The sequence below is a fragment of the Ptychodera flava genome, chromosome 19 (assembly GCF_041260155.1).
Source record: "Ptychodera flava strain L36383 chromosome 19, AS_Pfla_20210202, whole genome shotgun sequence".
NCBI lineage: Eukaryota > Metazoa > Hemichordata > Enteropneusta > Ptychoderidae > Ptychodera > Ptychodera flava.
Genome location: NC_091946.1, coordinates 10,693,681 through 10,711,354, shown reverse-complemented (window position 1 = coordinate 10,711,354; position 17,674 = coordinate 10,693,681). Strand labels below are relative to the sequence as shown.

At 39.6% G+C, this 17,674-nt stretch overlaps 3 protein-coding genes across 4 annotated transcripts; 2 read left to right on the top strand and 1 right to left on the bottom strand.

The window, feature by feature from the left end:
* Positions 1–789: 789 nt before the first annotated feature.
* On the top strand, positions 790–4,988 carry LOC139118542 (pancreatic triacylglycerol lipase-like). Of its 2 annotated transcripts, XM_070681893.1 has the most exons (7): positions 790–1,304; positions 1,589–1,814; positions 2,044–2,339; positions 2,995–3,226; positions 3,646–3,782; positions 4,264–4,342; positions 4,696–4,988. In XM_070681893.1, exons 4-7 carry the CDS (start codon positions 3,145–3,147, stop codon positions 4,935–4,937), a joined length of 540 nt encoding a protein of 179 aa, XP_070537994.1. In that variant the 5' UTR covers positions 790–1,304; positions 1,589–1,814; positions 2,044–2,339; positions 2,995–3,144; the 3' UTR covers positions 4,938–4,988. The 2 variants fall into 2 exon arrangements, with proteins under 2 accessions (XP_070537994.1, XP_070537993.1); XM_070681892.1 differs by having other exon boundaries at positions 1,289–2,339.
* A 2,152-nt stretch (positions 4,989–7,140) lies between these two features.
* On the top strand, positions 7,141–16,508 carry LOC139118235 (pancreatic triacylglycerol lipase-like). Its single transcript, XM_070681515.1, has 5 exons — positions 7,141–7,432; positions 8,098–8,329; positions 8,875–9,011; positions 15,741–15,810; positions 16,131–16,508. Exons 2-5 carry the CDS (start codon positions 8,206–8,208, stop codon positions 16,364–16,366), a joined length of 567 nt encoding a protein of 188 aa, XP_070537616.1. The 5' UTR covers positions 7,141–7,432; positions 8,098–8,205; the 3' UTR covers positions 16,367–16,508.
* On the bottom strand, positions 9,682–14,621 carry LOC139118540 (uncharacterized). Its single transcript, XM_070681889.1, has 4 exons — positions 13,231–14,621; positions 12,653–12,923; positions 12,151–12,238; positions 9,682–11,972 (listed from the first exon to the last, which is right to left on the bottom strand). The coding sequence occupies exons 3-4, from the start codon at positions 12,172–12,174 to the stop codon at positions 11,055–11,057; spliced, it is 942 nt and encodes a 313-aa protein (XP_070537990.1). The 5' UTR covers positions 12,175–12,238; positions 12,653–12,923; positions 13,231–14,621; the 3' UTR covers positions 9,682–11,054.
* Positions 16,509–17,674: the final 1,166 nt, after the last annotated feature.

Genomic DNA, 17,674 nt, shown 5'->3' with positions numbered 1-17,674 from the left:
TCATTCAAAGCCATACCCACAGAGATCACCAGCGCCACCAGAATGCCCGATCTCTATAATCTACATAGTCTGATGTATTTAATTTTAGATTTCGCATAGGTTTTCAAATATTGAAGAGCGCATGCTTAAATATAGATGATTGACATGTATAACGTTTTAAGGTAGTAACGCGCCTCGAAATTGAAAGACTTACACTTTTTCTCAAACTTTCCTCAATGAAACTTTAAACCATTCTCTCTTACCAAATTACGAACAAAAATTAGGGGGTCACCGTGTAAAGTTCAGTACTACAGAAACAAATTACCTAATATTTACCGATATTTGAAATGCAAAATGGCCGCCATCCCTGTGTTAACTGCACTTCGAGAGCTTCAAAATGAGTCCCGTAAGTAAATATTTGAAAGCCCGAACATCTGTCCCCGAGGCTCACTTTACCTGAACAAAGTAGGGTCTATCAATTATACAAACATCCCTCTCTGACAGATTAAACGGTGATTGGCATCTGCTAAAGTAATTAAGGATACAAATACTGCCAGTGGATATCCTTATCACCAGCATATCTAGTATCTCATGTGACACTACCATCCACTTTGGTACATTGTAATCATCGCCTGATCTTATCGTCTCTGTTAATCAGGACGATGAGCGGATGCATTCATATGCCATATGTTGTGTTCTCATTTCTATCTATGGCCTACATTTGGGTACAAATGTTGCAAACAAGTTGGTTTTTGTTTGGGGGAGGGGTTGTGTTTTGTTTTTTCTTGTCCCCCCCCCCGCGAGCAACGTCACCCTGCATTGCATCTTCAGTAATGAGAAAGTGTACACCACAGATTGGTAATATGGGATTACGTAAAGTCAACTGAGTCTCATTCTAAAATTCGCCCGCCTGCGCGCTCTCTCTCTCTCTCTCTCTCTCTCTCTCTCTCTCTCTCTCATTCTCCTCTCTCTCTTCTCTCTCTCTCTCTCTCTCTTCTCTCTCTCTCTCTCTCTCTCTCTCTCTCTCTCTCTCTCTTATGAGCAAACTTAATTGACAGAAGTATTATCATCGCGTAAAATAAACTTCCCTACCCAAAACTTGCTGGTTGCCTCAGAAGGTTTATAAATTCAAATTTGATCAAAATAATATCATATCGGATATGCCAGATTATGCAGTTGCATAATAAGATATCTCTCAGTAATCCTTCTGCTAGGATGATAATCTCACGAGTATTATTTACATGTCGTCACAACTCTTGCATTTTTCACCAAAATGGCTGCATGGAAAATACGTTTGTTGTTATTGCTACTGTCCGTGTACCATGGTAAGTTGTGTGTTTTCCATTTCTTTTGGGTTCTATATTGGTATTTTTACCCCTGCCTATTGGTCTGTATCTTTGTTTAATGTTGGATGTCATGAGCTAATTATCCACAAAGCAACTGTTTTTCTAACTGTCTTCGTCTCATTTTGCCTTACACCTGCAAAATAACTGGCAAGCAAAAAATTATGGAAAAGTAATGATGTCTAAAACTGATCAAGAGAATAGGGAGACAACAGTTGGTTATGGATACTTATTGCAATTCTATATTGTTTTCATACTGTTTATAGATATAGTGAATTCTAAAGACAAGGTTTGACAATCATACATGTATTTTACCTCGTGTTGTTGGTGTGGTCACTGAGACAGACTGCAGCCGGATACAATTTCGTCATTCTCATTAATAGTCAACGCACTTCGTTAACTTCAGTTTTTCCATATGTCGGCTGACGATTGCAAGGCACGACCGGAATTGTCGGCGTATCGTCTACTCTGACCTGGCAAAGCCGTCAAACAGTGAGTTGTGATACAAAGAAAGGCAGGGGCAGACATGTTATTATAAGAATTCGTTGAATCTGACACATGAACCATTCTCCATATACAAGTTTGTGAAAAGTTAAAAAGACAAGATAATAAGTTGCGTTAATTGTAATCTTTATATTGTGTGAATTACTCCAATATCAAAACAAAAACAACAACTTTAGCGACGGATTTGAACCTTAAATTGTAAATTTGTTCTGTACAGCGCTTGGCGACGAAGTCTGCTATGGCGACCTGGGATGTTTCACGAACGAGCCGCCCTACGACAACACACCGTCGGCTGCCTTCCCGCCAGCCTCGCCCGAGGAGCAAGACATCTCTTTCTTCCTCTTTACTCGACAAAATCAAAGACTTTCCCAAACCATAGTGAGGAACGACGCCGCCAGTCTGTTGACATCGAACTTTGACCCCACCAAACCGACGAAATTTTTCATCCATGGATGGAATGCACAGGGTAAAAGAGGGTTCGGTAACGACTTGTGTAGAGAATTCCTGATTAAGGTGATCTTTTAGTCAAACTTTATCAAAGAAAGGTCAAAATATTGTCTTTCATAATGAAGTAAGATTGAAGAAGAAATTAGCCAAATATTGAAATTCACGAACTCATATATGAAAGATGCAGACAGACAGACAGACAGACAGACAGGCAGACAGACAGACAGACAGACAGACTCGCAAGCACACGCAGATACACAATGTGACGTTTCGTCCGACAATACAGTGTAAAATCATCAAGTCAGCTGTAAATACTTTGAATGAATGTCGGATATAACTTTACAGGAACATTTTCATCACTGTTAATGTTTTTTTAAAAAGAAGTATATGTTAACTCCTTTTTTTCTTCTTTTCAAAGTATGTCGAAATAAAAATGTTAGGCCATTTCAACATGATGGATGGTGTAAATATCCAATGCTATTATATGTCCAAATGAATTACGTCGTGCTCTAAAATTCAGTTGTTTAAAAACAACCCTTCACATTTCACATTGTGCTGACAAATCGAAGACTAGGCATGTGACATGATTTTGAGGGTTACGTTTTTACAAAATAAATGCACTCAGTTGAAAAAGATCGAAAATTACAGCAAGTGGACTTTAAGAGCTTTAACTGTTAGTGACCTTTTTGTACTAAGGTCTGGCGTGTGGCCTTTCTTGCAGGACGACGTCAACGCTTTCTCCGTTGACTGGGCTGCTGGAGCCCGAGGTATTTTCTATTTTCCAGCGGCGGAGAACTCCAAAGTCGCCGGGGCCGAAGTAGCTGCGTTCCTGCATTTCCTCCACAACACCACCGGTGCCTCCTACGCTGATATGCACCTAGTCGGTTTTAGCCTCGGCGCCCAGGTGGCGGGCTATGCGGGACAGAGAACACCTGGCTTGGGACGTATAACAGGTATATCAAGCATTCTTTCTGTAGAACGACACACAATAATGAATCGCCAAAGTGTGGATTACTGTGATGCGAATAATGGTATTGAAGACTTCTCTTTAGGAGCTTTTTAATTGGGTGTTTTAATTACCTTCACATCAAGCCGAGTAATTCATAAAAGCAACAACGGCCCAATCACTGTTTCAGATCTAAAAATTACGAATTTTACATTTAATAATATATTTTTCATTTAATAATATATCGCCGCGATTTTTTTTTAAATTTACTTAAATGTTTATCTGTCAGTTTTTCGTGATGGTCAAAACTCCTTCTACATTCTTCCAGAAGACGGGACGTGTTTTGATATCAATATTGCCATCACAAATCTGTTTTCTTGCTCTCAAACACGCACATGTATGGTAAACTTGAAACTTTTTGCGCAGGTCTCGATCCCGCTCAACCCTACTTTGAGTACAAGGATCCACTGGTTCGTCTCGACCCGAGTGATGCCGAATTCGTTGACGTCATACACACGGATGGTAATTCAGTGTTGACCCTGGGTTTTGGTTTGTTTCAACCGGTAAGTTCATAAATGATGCCCAAATTCCTGGCCCGTTATGCAGGCACTGATTGGGTCAATACAATGAGAGACAACCTTTTAACCTCTGTAAGCAATATACTATTTCATTGTTATTGTTATTATTTTGCTGTACAACCTTTTAACCTCTGTAAGCAATATACTATTTCATTGTTATTGTTATTATTTGCTGTAACAGCCCAAGCGTATACACAGATACGTACGTACATACACACATATGTGCACGTAAAGACACAGACAGACAGACAGACAGACAGACAGACAGACAGACAGACAGACAGACAGACGGACGGATGGACAGACAATTTTTATTCCAGTTGGCAAAACATAAGAAACTACTATTTTACAGTTAAAGCTCTTCATACACCCTCTTTAATAGGGATCTCTTCTTTTTTTAATTTTTTTTCGCTAATGTTAATTATTGGTACTTTGTATTTTTTTTCACTTCTACTGTCCCTTTCAGAGTGGTCATATCGACTTTTACCCAAACGGAGGGAAGAAACAACCCGGATGTGCAACCTTCAATAATACTGATGGTCAATGTAAGTTCATCATTGCAATTGCGCGCAAAATGAGCCGTCAAATATTCACAACCATGACTTTGTGTTGTAAACGTTCCTGAGAAAAGGCGCATATGTCACTCTCATCGGTCCATTCTGACCACACGCCTATGGTCTATGCACTTGTATGGTATAGTGCGCCTCCTGGAGGTGATAAAGGTTTTCAGCCGAAGTGTATCTAGATTAACGTGAAAATCTTAACTTGCAACGCGTATATAGTTTTCCCATTCAAAATTACCCTTGCACAAATCCGATTACAGTGATACATTTAGGCTTGTAAAATTGACGCATCGTAAGTTTCACATCTTAAAATCTGGTTTCGCCGTATTTTCCAGACCACCTGTCAACTGGTTGTGACCATGGGAGGGCGCCAAGTTATTTTTTCGAATCAATCAACGGTGACTGCGAATTCAAGGCCTACCCTTGTGACCTCTGGGATATTGACTACGACCCGTCCAAGTGCAACTATTGTCTCCAAGGTGACTGTGCTGTCATGGGTTACGAGGCGGACAAGAGCGGACTACGCGGCACGTTTTACTTAGAGACGAATTCCGCCTCGCCATACTGTACAAAGTAGTATCTATTGATTTAAAATGTGAATAAAGAAAAATATCAACTCAAAGGCAAAGTTGTCTTTCTCTTAATTATTAGCCACTAATGGCTCATTTCACCCATCAAGTAACAAAACAGCTCTCAAGATTACTCACTGTGTATGCCAATTATACGGCAGATCCCGTGTATTTTTTATCGTGAACTTTGAATGAATGTCTTTGAAACAAGATTCAAGCAAGGTAATTGTTTACTTTAGGTTATTACGTTGACAAGTTTTATCCCGGCTGTGTCCATTTGATGAGAATTGTCCCATTGCACGCCGTCCTGAATGATGGACTGCCTATAGGGAAGGGGTCGTCCCGTCTGCGGCTGTAGCTATTGGACCCATACAACAGGTCTGTTGTGCTTTGCACAACGTATCCCAACATCCCATGAGCATGTGCAGAAAACTGATAAACTGATGAACTATGGACATGCATCAAATGCTGACTTTGCTTCACATTTGCTCGACATTTATCCCCAACGTGATTTCTGGGAAGAGGTCGCGCAGCCGCAGACGGGACGAATCCTCCCTTTAATTGAAATGATGGCCTCCTTTATAGCAAACGACTATCACAAACTTTCTAGCTCGATCTTAAACTTATATGATAAGAATCTTGATTATTATTAAATTGTATCCCTCTTAGTCACGTTTGCCCTTTTACTGTATGAATGATCACCTATTTTTTTTATTTCGAGATTGCCACAAATCGTAGCTCTAAAAGTACTCGGTAAAATATGGCCTCTGCAGTGTACACAACAACACCTTAAATCTTCAAACTTCCTTCAGTTGTTCAGAAACCGACCTTTCTCGCATCCAATCAAAATTCAAGTACATGAGTCTCATCGTGTTAGGCCGAGTATACGGAATAAATCGGCACTGTTTCCCTGTTCAGTGGTCCATCATAGACCCTAAGGTCTTTGGGTCAATCACGTGTTGATCATCCATCTCCCATGGGTTTGTTTGTTGTCAATCGACTTGTCTGATTCCCTGAGTACTTTCCTGAGTGCGTCACGTGGACTGCAAGGCGGATGCCAAACCTTGATGATGACATCATTTAATACACAATATCAGATTAGGAACTATTAATAACATGGGTAAGCTCGGGAATTATAATCCTTTTTCATAAAGTCAAATTATTGTCAACATGAAGCCTTTCGAAGCAAAGTTCTCCGCAGTTTCCCTAATTGTCTGCGTGACGAGTGGTATGTATGAACGTCTTCAAATTGCTAGGTCTCTCTTTCTTCATCCGATTTGTAGTTGATGCGCCTTGCTTCGTAAATCTTCAAGTTGGTGACCGCGCAAATTCAATGTAGTGTTGAAACATCACAACTCGTCGAAGATTGCAAGTTCATGATCAAGTTTAACTTTTAGGATACGGTCACAGTAACAAAAGTAGCACAAAACCAAACAGTCGTTGTTTGTACACCATACTCCAGTGTTGTAGCTTGAATGTCACGTTAAAAAAGTGCATAACATTAGTGGACGCTCTCTAATAAGGTGTTTGCTCCAAGTCATGGTAGATGAGGTATTCATTTGAAAGTCAAGTAAACTGGCGGATATGCATTGTCAAGGTTGAATGCACCTCGAGGACAAATATTCGGACTCGCAAATTTTTACAATTCTTTTCTGATCCACGCGTGTTGGGGTTCATTTTAAAACTCTTGGAGCAGGAAACATTTTCACCGTCTCAGTTTTTTTCGAAAATCGAAAATTTCATTTTCGATGACAAGATTGTATCATTCGTCAACGTCACGTGACCAACTAAAACTTGAAGAGGGTAGGATATTCTGAAATACGTAAAGGCAATGTTCATTCTTAAAATAACGATAATGAATGAGACTGAGAAAGGAGTTGTCGCCAACTCTCCACAGGACGACCTTCCTCTATTTTTTTTTTGCCAGTGAAGTCATTTCATTAACGTCATTTTGTGTGACTTAGAACCGCAGCTGATTGTAGACCATCCTAAGTGTCCAGGTGAAAGACGGCATTGCCTGAAATTAGATTTTGAAGTTGCTGAAAAGATTCCAGCTTCAAAAATGTCTGGAAAACAACTGTGAGACCACATCTATGTCACAGCATTTAGCTGCATGGTCACAGATAGCGTCAGCATTTAGATATTATATCATGAATGCACCCATACTTGTGTACATTATTAACACCACGTGCACTTGTCATGAACGTTTTCAGTTCTAGCTGCCCAAGTGTGTTATGACGATCTTGGATGCTTCACCGATGACCCGCCTTATGATAACACCGGTAGCTTCCCGCCTGATTCACCGGATGACATCGGTGTCGAGTACCTGTTGTTCACGCGACGAAACCGATTTGCTCCCTATACATTGACTAGGAATGATGCAAGCGCCCTCCGGCAGTCGACCTTTGACCCCAGCAAACCGACGAAGTTTATCATCCACGGTTACAATGGCAACGGTGCAAACGGTTGGGCAAGGGAGATAGCCCAGGCATTCGTACAACGGGTGAGTACTGTGGGGATGTCTAGTTTGTTGAGGTTAGGGCGGGCCCGTTTCTCGAAGTACTGACGTAATGAAACTGTCAATGACCAGCACTTTCCGTAAAAACGCTCAATTTATAAATTAATAAAATTTTTAATAAATTACATGCTTTACATTTGGTTTCGGAGGTACAATTAGCGCAGAATCGTTTTGTCTTCAATAGACTAGAAGGATATGTACAAAAACGTTTTTCATAGACCTCCATCTCATGTATTCAATAAGGATCGGAAGAATAGTTTTGATGAAACTGTTTAAAGTACTTCACGTATTAAGTAAGTGAAACACAAATTAAGAATATATTCGTCAAACATGTCGGAAAATTCGAGAACATGTTGCATTCGGCGCACACGGCTCAGCCATTTTCCTTATGGAAAATATTACATCTTAAAGAGGTTGATTGTTGTGATTTCGCCTTTCTTGCAAGACACGCTGCTGCGTCTGAAAAGAGTACTGTACATCTGTGAAATTCAGTTCATAGTAGTGTTGATTAGAGAGGAGAAACCTGCAATTTTGTTCTGTTTATCCGTCCTGTTTGTTTGTTTGTTTGTTTGTTTGTTAGTTTGTTTGTTTGTTTGTTTGTTTGTTTGTTAGCTGTGACTATGTTTTCTGTTTGTTCGTGATGTCGACAGGAAGATGTCAACTCGTTTTCTGTTAACTGGCGAAGGGGAGCGTTTGGCGTCCAGTACTGGCAGTGCGCCGAAAATACCCGCGTCGTGGGTGCTGACTTGGCTGTATTCATGCAGCTACTACGAGACGTGACTGGTGCTTCCTACAGCGACATGCACGTCAGCGGGCACAGTCTCGGGGCTCACGTCGCTGGATACGCTGGAGAGAGAACACCGGGTTTAGGACGCATCACCGGTAAGTTGAAGAAAAAAATTGAAATAAAGTGAATGCATTGTTCGTCTAGGTTGCGGATCATATATATTGTCTCCAGGCCCTTGTCATGTAGTGAGCAGCAGTATAAACGACTTCCAGTTGTACGATACTGAATAGCATTGCTTGTCTTCTGTTCCATTGATCCATGGCCAAATCTCTCGCCAGGGAAATTATTAGACTTCTTAAGTGACAAAGAAGCCCATGAAAAACATCCATTGGGAGTTTATGTTCTGGGTGGAGAAAACGCAGCAACAACATAAAACAAAATGATGAACTTTTGTGACATAATTGAGAATGTGTGTCTATGGCATGAGTTATTCCATGTTGAACCAATATCCTCGGTCAACGGAGGGAAATGCTACTATTTACGAAGAAAACGAAATAGCTCTCATTATCGCGGCGAGGGAAAACGTCAGCTGCAGCTATTATTGGCCGAAAAAGAGAGGTGACATTTCGATTTAGGTAACCAAAATTGGCAAAATGCTACATTCTGGCATAGATGATAACATCTTCACCTTTTCGTCTAGGCCTTGACCCTGCAGATCCCTATTTTGAATATGAAGACCCGCGGGTTCGCCTTGACCCAGACGACGCCGAATTTGTTGACGTCATCCACTCCGATGGAAACAGCTTCATTACACTTGGCTTCGGTCTCTTCCAGCCAGTAAGTCGATTTTCCATGGTTGCTGCATTTATAAATTCTGGGAAGACTGCCAGGCAGTAAGGGGGCACTGGATTTAGGGATTAGTCATTAGATCTTGGGAAGTGCAGCATTTAAATTACAAATTTGACATAATTCTATCAATGGCAGAAAGCCTTTTTGAATACATCATTGCAAGTCGAAACCTCTCTTCCATTCCAATTATAATCACGTGATTGCACAGAAAAATGTGATTTATTCTTCATAGTCTGTGGGCCAGGCCTTGTAAAAGAGCTTAGAAATGGCATTAAGTCGACAGGGGTCATCTGCAAAAACTGATTTTAAGTTAAAATGATTCATTATGAGGTGTCTAGACATATTTGAGAAGATCAATATCAGGTATTCGAACAAGGCATGAAATTAACCAAAAAGTTTCATTTTTTGGGTAATTCTACCCAAAATATAACAGATTGATATAAAATTGAAGGACAGGTTACTCTTTCCAGTGAACCAAAGGAAATTGTATATAAATATACAAATTTGATGTTTCACTTCCTAATTATGAGTAAATATGTAAATTTTGTCCAAAAATGCCATTTTTTGAGTTTTTTACCCAAAATAATGGTAATGACTGTCAGGGAGAGACAACTTCAGTTCACTCACATAGTACAATAAAACATCAAAGAAGACTGAAATTAAGAGAAAGAAGTATGGAAATTTTATTTCTTATAATTAAGAATTTGACAGAAAACTTCCCTTTTTACCACTTTTTGCCCCAAATTATGCATAAATGACGTTACGGGTGTATGATTCTGTTCCAAAATATGGAAAAGTTTAGAACTACAAACTTAACATGATAGGACATTATGAATGTCTAAAGATGTCAAAATTTAGATGAATATGAGCAAAAATATTCAAATTCATGTTTTTTGCCCCAAATCTTCTGAATTGAAATGTTTCATGTGATATCGAATGCAAATCTCTGGCTGATGGTTGCAAGAATACATGCAAATATACAAATGAACCCATGTTCATTCATAGAGATTTAGTTTAGGTGTTTTTGTCAAGAAGATTAAGAAATTATCAAGACTTTTGGAAGAGAAGATGTCATCAACAGGTGCTAAACAGAATATTGAGTTGTAAAATTCAGAATGGCTGATTTGACCAGTCAAGTATGTAATTGTATTTCTAGAAATTGCGGTGGTACTTTACTAGCAGTATAGATTCAAAACTGCTATAAGCTGCACAAAGGATAGCTATATGTCTATTTTCATACAGTGTCTATTCGGTATCACTTTCATCACTTGAAGTAGCCGCTATTTTATCATCTTCTGCCTCGCTTTGTTTCCACAAGATACACATTCACAGAGCTCTGTACACAGCAGTAGATGCACTTTTGCAAGAACATCTGGAAGTCTCACACAGTGATTTCTGGCATTTACGTTTGATGAACTTCATCACTGAATCTGGAGCTGGAGGCAAAGTCATCCACTGTATGGTGAGAGTGGTATCAGAACACAGCCATCCATGACCATTTGGGTTTGGCGCATCGACTGTTTGCAGGAGACATCGTCTGTGAACAGCAGCCTGGTAATTTGCCCGTTTAGTATGTTGTACCAAGCTGTCCTTGTTTGGAGGGAGGGAACTGTCATTCATGCCACCTTCAGCCAGACGTTGTTGTTGAAATTCTTGGTAGGCCTCTTCCCTTTTGTATATGCTTGAAAGAGATCAGTCTTGATATCTTCAGAAGCTATTGTGCCAGCTGTTAAGTGGATGAGGTTATCTTCATCATCTGAAGTAAATGGTGACCCCATTGATGTTAGAGTTGACATGATTTCTTGTACATCGATTCATCTTTAGTTTTCCGTGATGTTGACAGATCTTTATGACTCTCCTCTTCTTCCGTTTTCCCTGCAAGAGCATAACATACATTGGCAATAGCAGCGCGAGAAGGATGGCTCAGTATCCATCGACTCATGGCTCCTCTATTCTGTGTAAATCCAACCATGCCACCTTTGGTCTTCGAGTCTCGATTGAAAGTCTGTTCAATGACCTGGTCACAAGCAGTCATGGTAAACGTACTATCTGACCGCTGAACGGCAAATTCACCTTCGCAGAATTTTTCATACACACTTGGATGGTAACTTTGAGGGCTGACATCTCCTGTAAGTACACAGGTAGGTAGCGAGAATAATTTACCCTGCCATATGCAAAGTACCATGGCAGCATATCCCTGAGTACGGACAGATGTAACTCCCATCCTCCCTCTCTTGTTGCTCGGATAAAAAGTAGTAGTACTTGTACCATTTCTAAGTACGAATTCCAAAAGGCGTAGTTTGCATTGCTTCTGCTACGCTCCTCAAGGTGTGCCTTGTACTTTGCCTGTAACATCTTTACATGGTCACTTTTTGCTTCATCACTGAAGTCTTCTGGGAAACTTTCTCGCAGACGGATGAGGCAGTCAAGAGCTCCCAGGTATTCTGCTTCTGGTAAACTGTCAAGAAACTCTGAGAATCTGAGGCGATGCATGGCTTCAGCTACCAGCTTATGACATCGAATACTTCTATTGTAGTGATGGCCACTCATAACACCATTGACAGAGCCTTGTGCCGAAACACCAGACTCAATCATGAGATCCTCCAAACCTGCATCTTTGTACTGCTTGCCTATGACTGCCATAAAGGACATTGCAGTATGAAATTCTCCTAATCGCAGGACAAGCCGACTTTCGAATTCTTGATTCTGCCACCTGATTTGTTGAGCTTTTGAATATATTGCCTGATCCATTACAAGTACACCACTGGGGAGATTAAGCTTGTTTATAACATCAATACTCTTCACAAGTACTGTATTTACAGTTGACATTTCTGTGGGACTTGCATCTATTACAGGTAGGTATCCAATTTTGGTGATAGGGGGAGCAATGGACTTAGCTGTAGCTCGGTTAAAACCTGTCCAAGCAGGCAATGGAGGGGCATCTGTCACCTGCAAAAGAAAATAACAACATCAGTCAAGTTCTTTTTTAATATTTTCACAGGATGTATTGTCTTGAATGGAATCTACAAAACTATTTAAAGCTTTAGTACACTTAACATTAAAAAAATATTCAAGATTTTTCTGTGTTGTATTATTTGGAGGCAAGGTGTGAGCAGTGACTACAAACCTGTACAGTCTTGCACATCCACATAGCCAGGTCTAGGCTGACAGGAAGTTCTTGTATTTTTTGTCATCTTCAATACTAAATTTAATTCCTGTCAAAATGAAGAAAAAGTCAGAAAGTTGGATGCCAATAACAATGACAATATAGAAGACCATATTGAAAAATACTGAGGTGTGCAATGAATATATGTACTTGCAAGTGAATGTGAAATGACTGTCTATGGCAGAGTTGCTTATATCTCATCAAATATGAAAAATTGGTGAGGCAAAACATGCGTGGAAAAGTATGTAAATAATGCAATACAAAAATTAAATATGTATGTCATTAAACAATTACATTTACTTTATATTACATCTGACCAAAATTATGTTAAAAAACTAAAAAACATGCCTTTGATTTTGTAGACATAATATGAATCAGAATATATCATGCCAAAATATCAATGCATTCCTTTGACAACCATACAAATACACGGACGAACATTCATGCATTAATTAGTACTTACAATGATGGGTAGATTACCATATTACTATCATGGATGCATGGTGCAGTTTATACACAACAGTTGAAGCAATCATAACCTGGTGGTGCTGGCCCATGACGTGGTTTACCATAATATTCTATGATATCACTTGGTGGCAGAGTGAGTGTCCTCTGCTTAGACTTTGCAATATTAACCATTGCATTTGAGGTAGAACTGCCTTGAGTTTCACTGGAAACTTCATCTTGCATTCTCTGGAGGATTATACCATTGGTGTTATGAGTTGTTCCTTTACCTGAAAAATTTTTTGAAATATATCAAAGGACTAGTGGTGATAGTTATAGTTCAATACATGAAAATTATAAAATCAAGATTTTCAATCAACACAAAAGACTTGCACGGTATCGTGTTGCCTTTATAGTTTCACTCAAGTAAACATCAAAATTTACATATTTATGTTTATCTGTTGAAACCATTTGTATACTCGAATTATATTTGGAAAAACATCAACAATGTACAATGTAATAGTAGTACTGTTATATAGCGTCCTTCAGGTAAGATTTGTTTCAATGATAATTTCAGCTTTTCCACAAACTACCTACCTGTCAATGTTTCTTCTCCAAAGTCATTGTTGTCCCACACAAGAGTTGTAAACACTCCTTCCTGAAAGCCTGGTGGAATCCCATTTCCTTGCAGCTGTTGAATAGCCAATGCGGTGTCATGTTGTAAAATCTGTGAATGTGATGTACAGTGACCCAAACCATTCAACAGCCCTAGTATTGATGATGAGCCTGTTAAATGACGGACTGCCATTCCAAGAGCAACATGTTTTGGTGTAGTTTTTCTTCCTTTGGAAGACAAGTAGATTAGATCTTGACCAATTGACAAGAGTTTATTCTGTGCATCATCTGAGACTTTGACATAGTTTTCTGGACAAAAGTCTGTAGACGCTCCTGTACACCAGGCAAGGAAATTAAATAATTTCACTGGCACCACTTCCTGGCATCGCTGCAAAGTGACATCTTCTGCTTTTGGTGGCCACTCGCTGACAAAGTCTGCACTCTGGATGACATCATGCAGCTGCATGGCAGCATGGAAAATATCACGCACTTCACTGCTGCTGCTTGCTGTTGACTCCTGCATACACTGCTCAATTTCATCTTCACTTTCAGATTCCGGTGTTATATTTAATACCTGGCTTCTACTTTTTGTTTGAGCAAGCACTAATTCACATTCACGAAAGTGAGGGCGAATAAATTGTAGCCTGTCACCATATTTTTTCACAAGTCTTTTTTGAATGCAGTGTTTCTGTAGGTAGATGCATCATAGTGTTCTGTATCACTTATGATTTTCACGAACAGATTCTTCAATGCTGTCATTCTAAAGACTTCACCCCCATCAAAAATTTTTTTCTCGATGACGTTCATACAAAGAATCTTGAATGATGGAGTGTACATAACATCACTGTCAGCTTCATCTTTCTTCTCATATGGTTTCTCTAAGCAACGAGTGTAATTTCTATAGCATGAATTGTGATATTTTACTTCAATGCTGACCAAGTCTTGACCTCTGATTTGAACCAAAAGTTCCTCATCCTCTTTGAGCTCTGCAGCTTTCAACAGACTTTCACCAGTTTCGCATGATGTCAGTTTTTCTACTGTTCGTTTTCCTGTCTTCCTGTCATTCATGCGTTTCACACTTCTACATATCAAAGACATTGGGGTAACACATGCACACTTCTACGTTTACCACCAGAAATACTGTGGGAACCAGTAGCTGACCTTAAACTTCGCTTTGCTGGTGGTTCAGTTTCCTTATCAATGCTATCATTGCATTCATCTTCTACTGAATGTGGTACTGGTAATCTTTGCCTACCTTTTTCAATTCGTGTCACTGCTTGAGCAATACGGCATTTGTCTGTGAAACGTCTGTAACACTTGACGTGAAAACCAATGTTGTCTTGACATTCTGGACTGAAGTTCATAGCAACTTCTTTTTCAAACCATCAAGAGCCTTCCATTCTCAACGAATTGGATGAATTTGGCCCAGGATGCTTCAGAAAATGGTCGAATTAGTTCATTTTGTATGTCCAACACATGACACACACATACAGTGTTGTTGACCTCGGCCATGATTGTTTCTTACATAACACGCTTTCTGATTGGACAATAAGCCCTAGAACCAATAGTCATGTATGTTACGAAACCTAATTAACATAAAAGAAGCCATTGACCTCAACAGCACACAGAAATTCTCCTGATTTCTTTTCAGCTATTATACAGCAATTGTTCCAAGTAAAACGTATGGAACTGCTTTGTTATGTAATCTGTACAACTTGAAATGGTAGATTGCCACATACAGTAAGTTCTGCGGAAAACCTCTGTCAACAAAGTGACACAAAAACCTGGGTCGGCCCACAGACTATCATTAGTAATTAATACTCGGTCAGACTCATAGACCACTTTCCCGGAAGTGGAAGATCGCTGTTTTTAGATGCGCGCGCAGGGTATTTACACAACATACGACGAACGCTGGGGTGTTCGATCGACGGTAAATTCTACACTATACTAACAAATGATACTTACAAGTTCCTACGGACAAATGCTGCTAATTTAAATAAATAAATATATATTAGGCATTCCGTATTTGTATTATTTGATGAAATACATTTGTCATGCAATCAGCACTAATTCTTAATCGTAAGCGCTGGGCAAGTAGGGGGCAAGTAGCTGTAGTCAGTTTGACTTGTTCCATACAACTTGCAGGCTTTCATAGCGTTGAACACTCGTAGTGTTAGAATTTATGTAATATTCTTTGGCGTTTATGATGAAAATGACCAGTATGTCAGCCTTATATTTTGACATGATTATCATTTGATTTTTGAAAAGTCTGAACTTTTTTTCTCCACACTCCCTCCTCCGAGAAGCAGGTTTTTTCCGCCGCTGACCACAGCAGGGCATACACCGGAACACCCCGGTGCGCCGTAGTCTCGTTTTGAAATCTACTTCCGGAAAGTGGTCTATTGTCTTCAGAAGCTATACTATTCATCAACTAAGTAACCTCTGACCGATGACCCCGGAATCTATAAAAATTATCATGTTCAACTCTGCAGATTGGTGATGCTGATTTCTATCCGAACGGTGGCAAGCAGCAACCAGGCTGTGGTGACGAAAGTACAACGAGTAAGTTTAGAAATATCGTGCTTGTATGGGGCCATACGGGATAAATTTTGGTATATGTCAAATTGTCAGATTTGGGGGGTTTTTTTAAAACTTTTTCGAACAGAATGTGGTGAGATAAAACTCTTGCGAGAATTTGCATCTTGCTCCTTAAATAATAATTTGGATTAAATGGAATATTGTATCTTTAGAGGCGTAATTTCCTTTTCTCTTCTGTATGATTAAGTAACGAATCCTTCAATGCCGCGTCCTTCCTCAATGCTAATTTCTCTTCACTTTTCTTTCATTCGTCTGATCAGATTTTCTCTGTCATTCTTTCATAGTTGACCTGAGCTGTGACCACAGCCGTGCCCATGAATTTTTTCTGGACTCCATTACCAGTGACTGTACCTACCTTGCGTATCCTTGCACGTTGTGGGAAGTAGACAACGATCCGTCGGCATGCAATTACTGTCCGTTCGGACAGTGTTCGTACATGGGCTACAACGCCGATCAGAGCCGAGCGAGGGGTGTGTTTTACCTGGAGACCAATGACCAGGCGCCATATTGCTTGCAGTGAATGCAAAAAAATAACTTGATGTATGAAAGATGTTGATCTCTACTTGTAAAGAAACACTACACCACTGTTTGAAGACTTTATCAACCCAGTTTATATTCTGTAAACGTGTAACTATGCTGTACGAGAAATAAAACATATTCAAATGGAATAAGCTGGTGTCACTGACTCATTGAAAGTTTGTTCAATTCATCGGTTGTCTCTTTCAATTTGGGTCGTTGGTTTCGTTGTGCAAGAGCCTTTTTTAGCAAACATAAAAATTCAGCTTTGTGATATTATACGCCTTCCTCTTGTTTTAAGTTTCCAGTAGTTGACCAGAGTGAAACATAAGTATGGATTTAACAAGGTTTTTCATCAACAATGCGGTACTTTGCAGCTTCGTGCAAGTGCGCCCTCATATAATGACGTTTTTGTAGTTTGCATGAGGATCTTTCTAGATCCGCTGCTGGTAATCAAAGAAAATATCAGAATCTCAAAGCCTTTAGATTCCAAAATTGGGGTAGGGAAACTGATGCGTAAAAGGGGGCTTGTGCGACACTCTTGTTCACAAACAATGCATTTATGTATTTCGTGTACAATATCTAGATTCGTCACAACGACATTGCTGCAATATTCAAATTTTACGTATACGGTGTCCATTATGTTTCAACTTTCCTCAATCGCCAACGTACCTTGGATACAGTGTTTACGTTCGTCGAATGGGTTCCATACGACCTTTGGGATCAGTTCCGACACCCACCCCCTCCCTTTGATGTTCTAAATGTAACTGTTGATGATTTTTGTCACAATTTTCATTATTTTTAGTCAATACCAAGACATCTTGAAACGCCTATTTTTCTAGCCGATGCAGCGTCTGTGCGTGCAAAAGGCACCGTTATTATTTACACTTGAATTCTAGTCCAGAACAGAACTCACTCGTCAACAATAACACTGTGGTCTAAACACATGATTTGCTTAACACTGTGTATCTAAACACGCATTGGGAGTAGAACAAGAAACTGTCTGAAATATAGTTAACATTAAAAACAAACTAGTGACAAGAACTCATTATAAGTTACAGCTGTATGTCCAGTGAGCTACCTATTGAGGCAAAGTGTTTTCGCGTCAAGAACCCTCGAATTCAGTAATTTGAATTCCAGTTTAACTGGACGTAGCTCCTGGTTTGCAGAGATGCCGCTACACATCAGGTGATACGATTAATGACGGGAACTGTTATGCGAACGACATGTGGCGTCCACGGTGTGCAGGTGTATTATTAATTTAAAATAAAAATCAACAAAATTACGTAACTATATAAGTTAAGAAGGAAGT

What these genes read in the sequence shown, in the direction of transcription:
- LOC139118542 (XM_070681893.1), top strand. Translation starts at nt 3,145, where the DNA reads ATGCACCTAGTCGGTTTTAGCCTCGGCGCCCAGGTGGCGGGCTATGCG. An exon ending in TGGCTTGGGACGTATAACAG is followed by an intron (nt 3,227 to 3,645) that starts GTATATCAAGCA and finishes CTTTTTGCGCAG; the next exon opens with GTCTCGATCCCGCTCAACCC. An exon ending in CAATAATACTGATGGTCAAT is followed by an intron (nt 4,343 to 4,695) that starts GTAAGTTCATCA and finishes CGTATTTTCCAG; the next exon opens with ACCACCTGTCAACTGGTTGT.
- LOC139118235 (XM_070681515.1), top strand. Translation starts at nt 8,206, where the DNA reads ATGCAGCTACTACGAGACGTGACTGGTGCTTCCTACAGCGACATGCAC. An exon ending in GCTTCGGTCTCTTCCAGCCA is followed by an intron (nt 9,012 to 15,740) that starts GTAAGTCGATTT and finishes TCAACTCTGCAG; the next exon opens with ATTGGTGATGCTGATTTCTA. An exon ending in TGGTGACGAAAGTACAACGA is followed by an intron (nt 15,811 to 16,130) that starts GTAAGTTTAGAA and finishes ATTCTTTCATAG; the next exon opens with TTGACCTGAGCTGTGACCAC.
- LOC139118540 (XM_070681889.1), bottom strand. Translation starts at nt 12,174, where the DNA reads ATGTGGATGTGCAAGACTGTACAG. An exon ending in GGATGTGCAAGACTGTACAG is followed by an intron (nt 11,973 to 12,150) that starts GTTTGTAGTCAC and finishes TTTCTTTTGCAG; the next exon opens with GTGACAGATGCCCCTCCATT.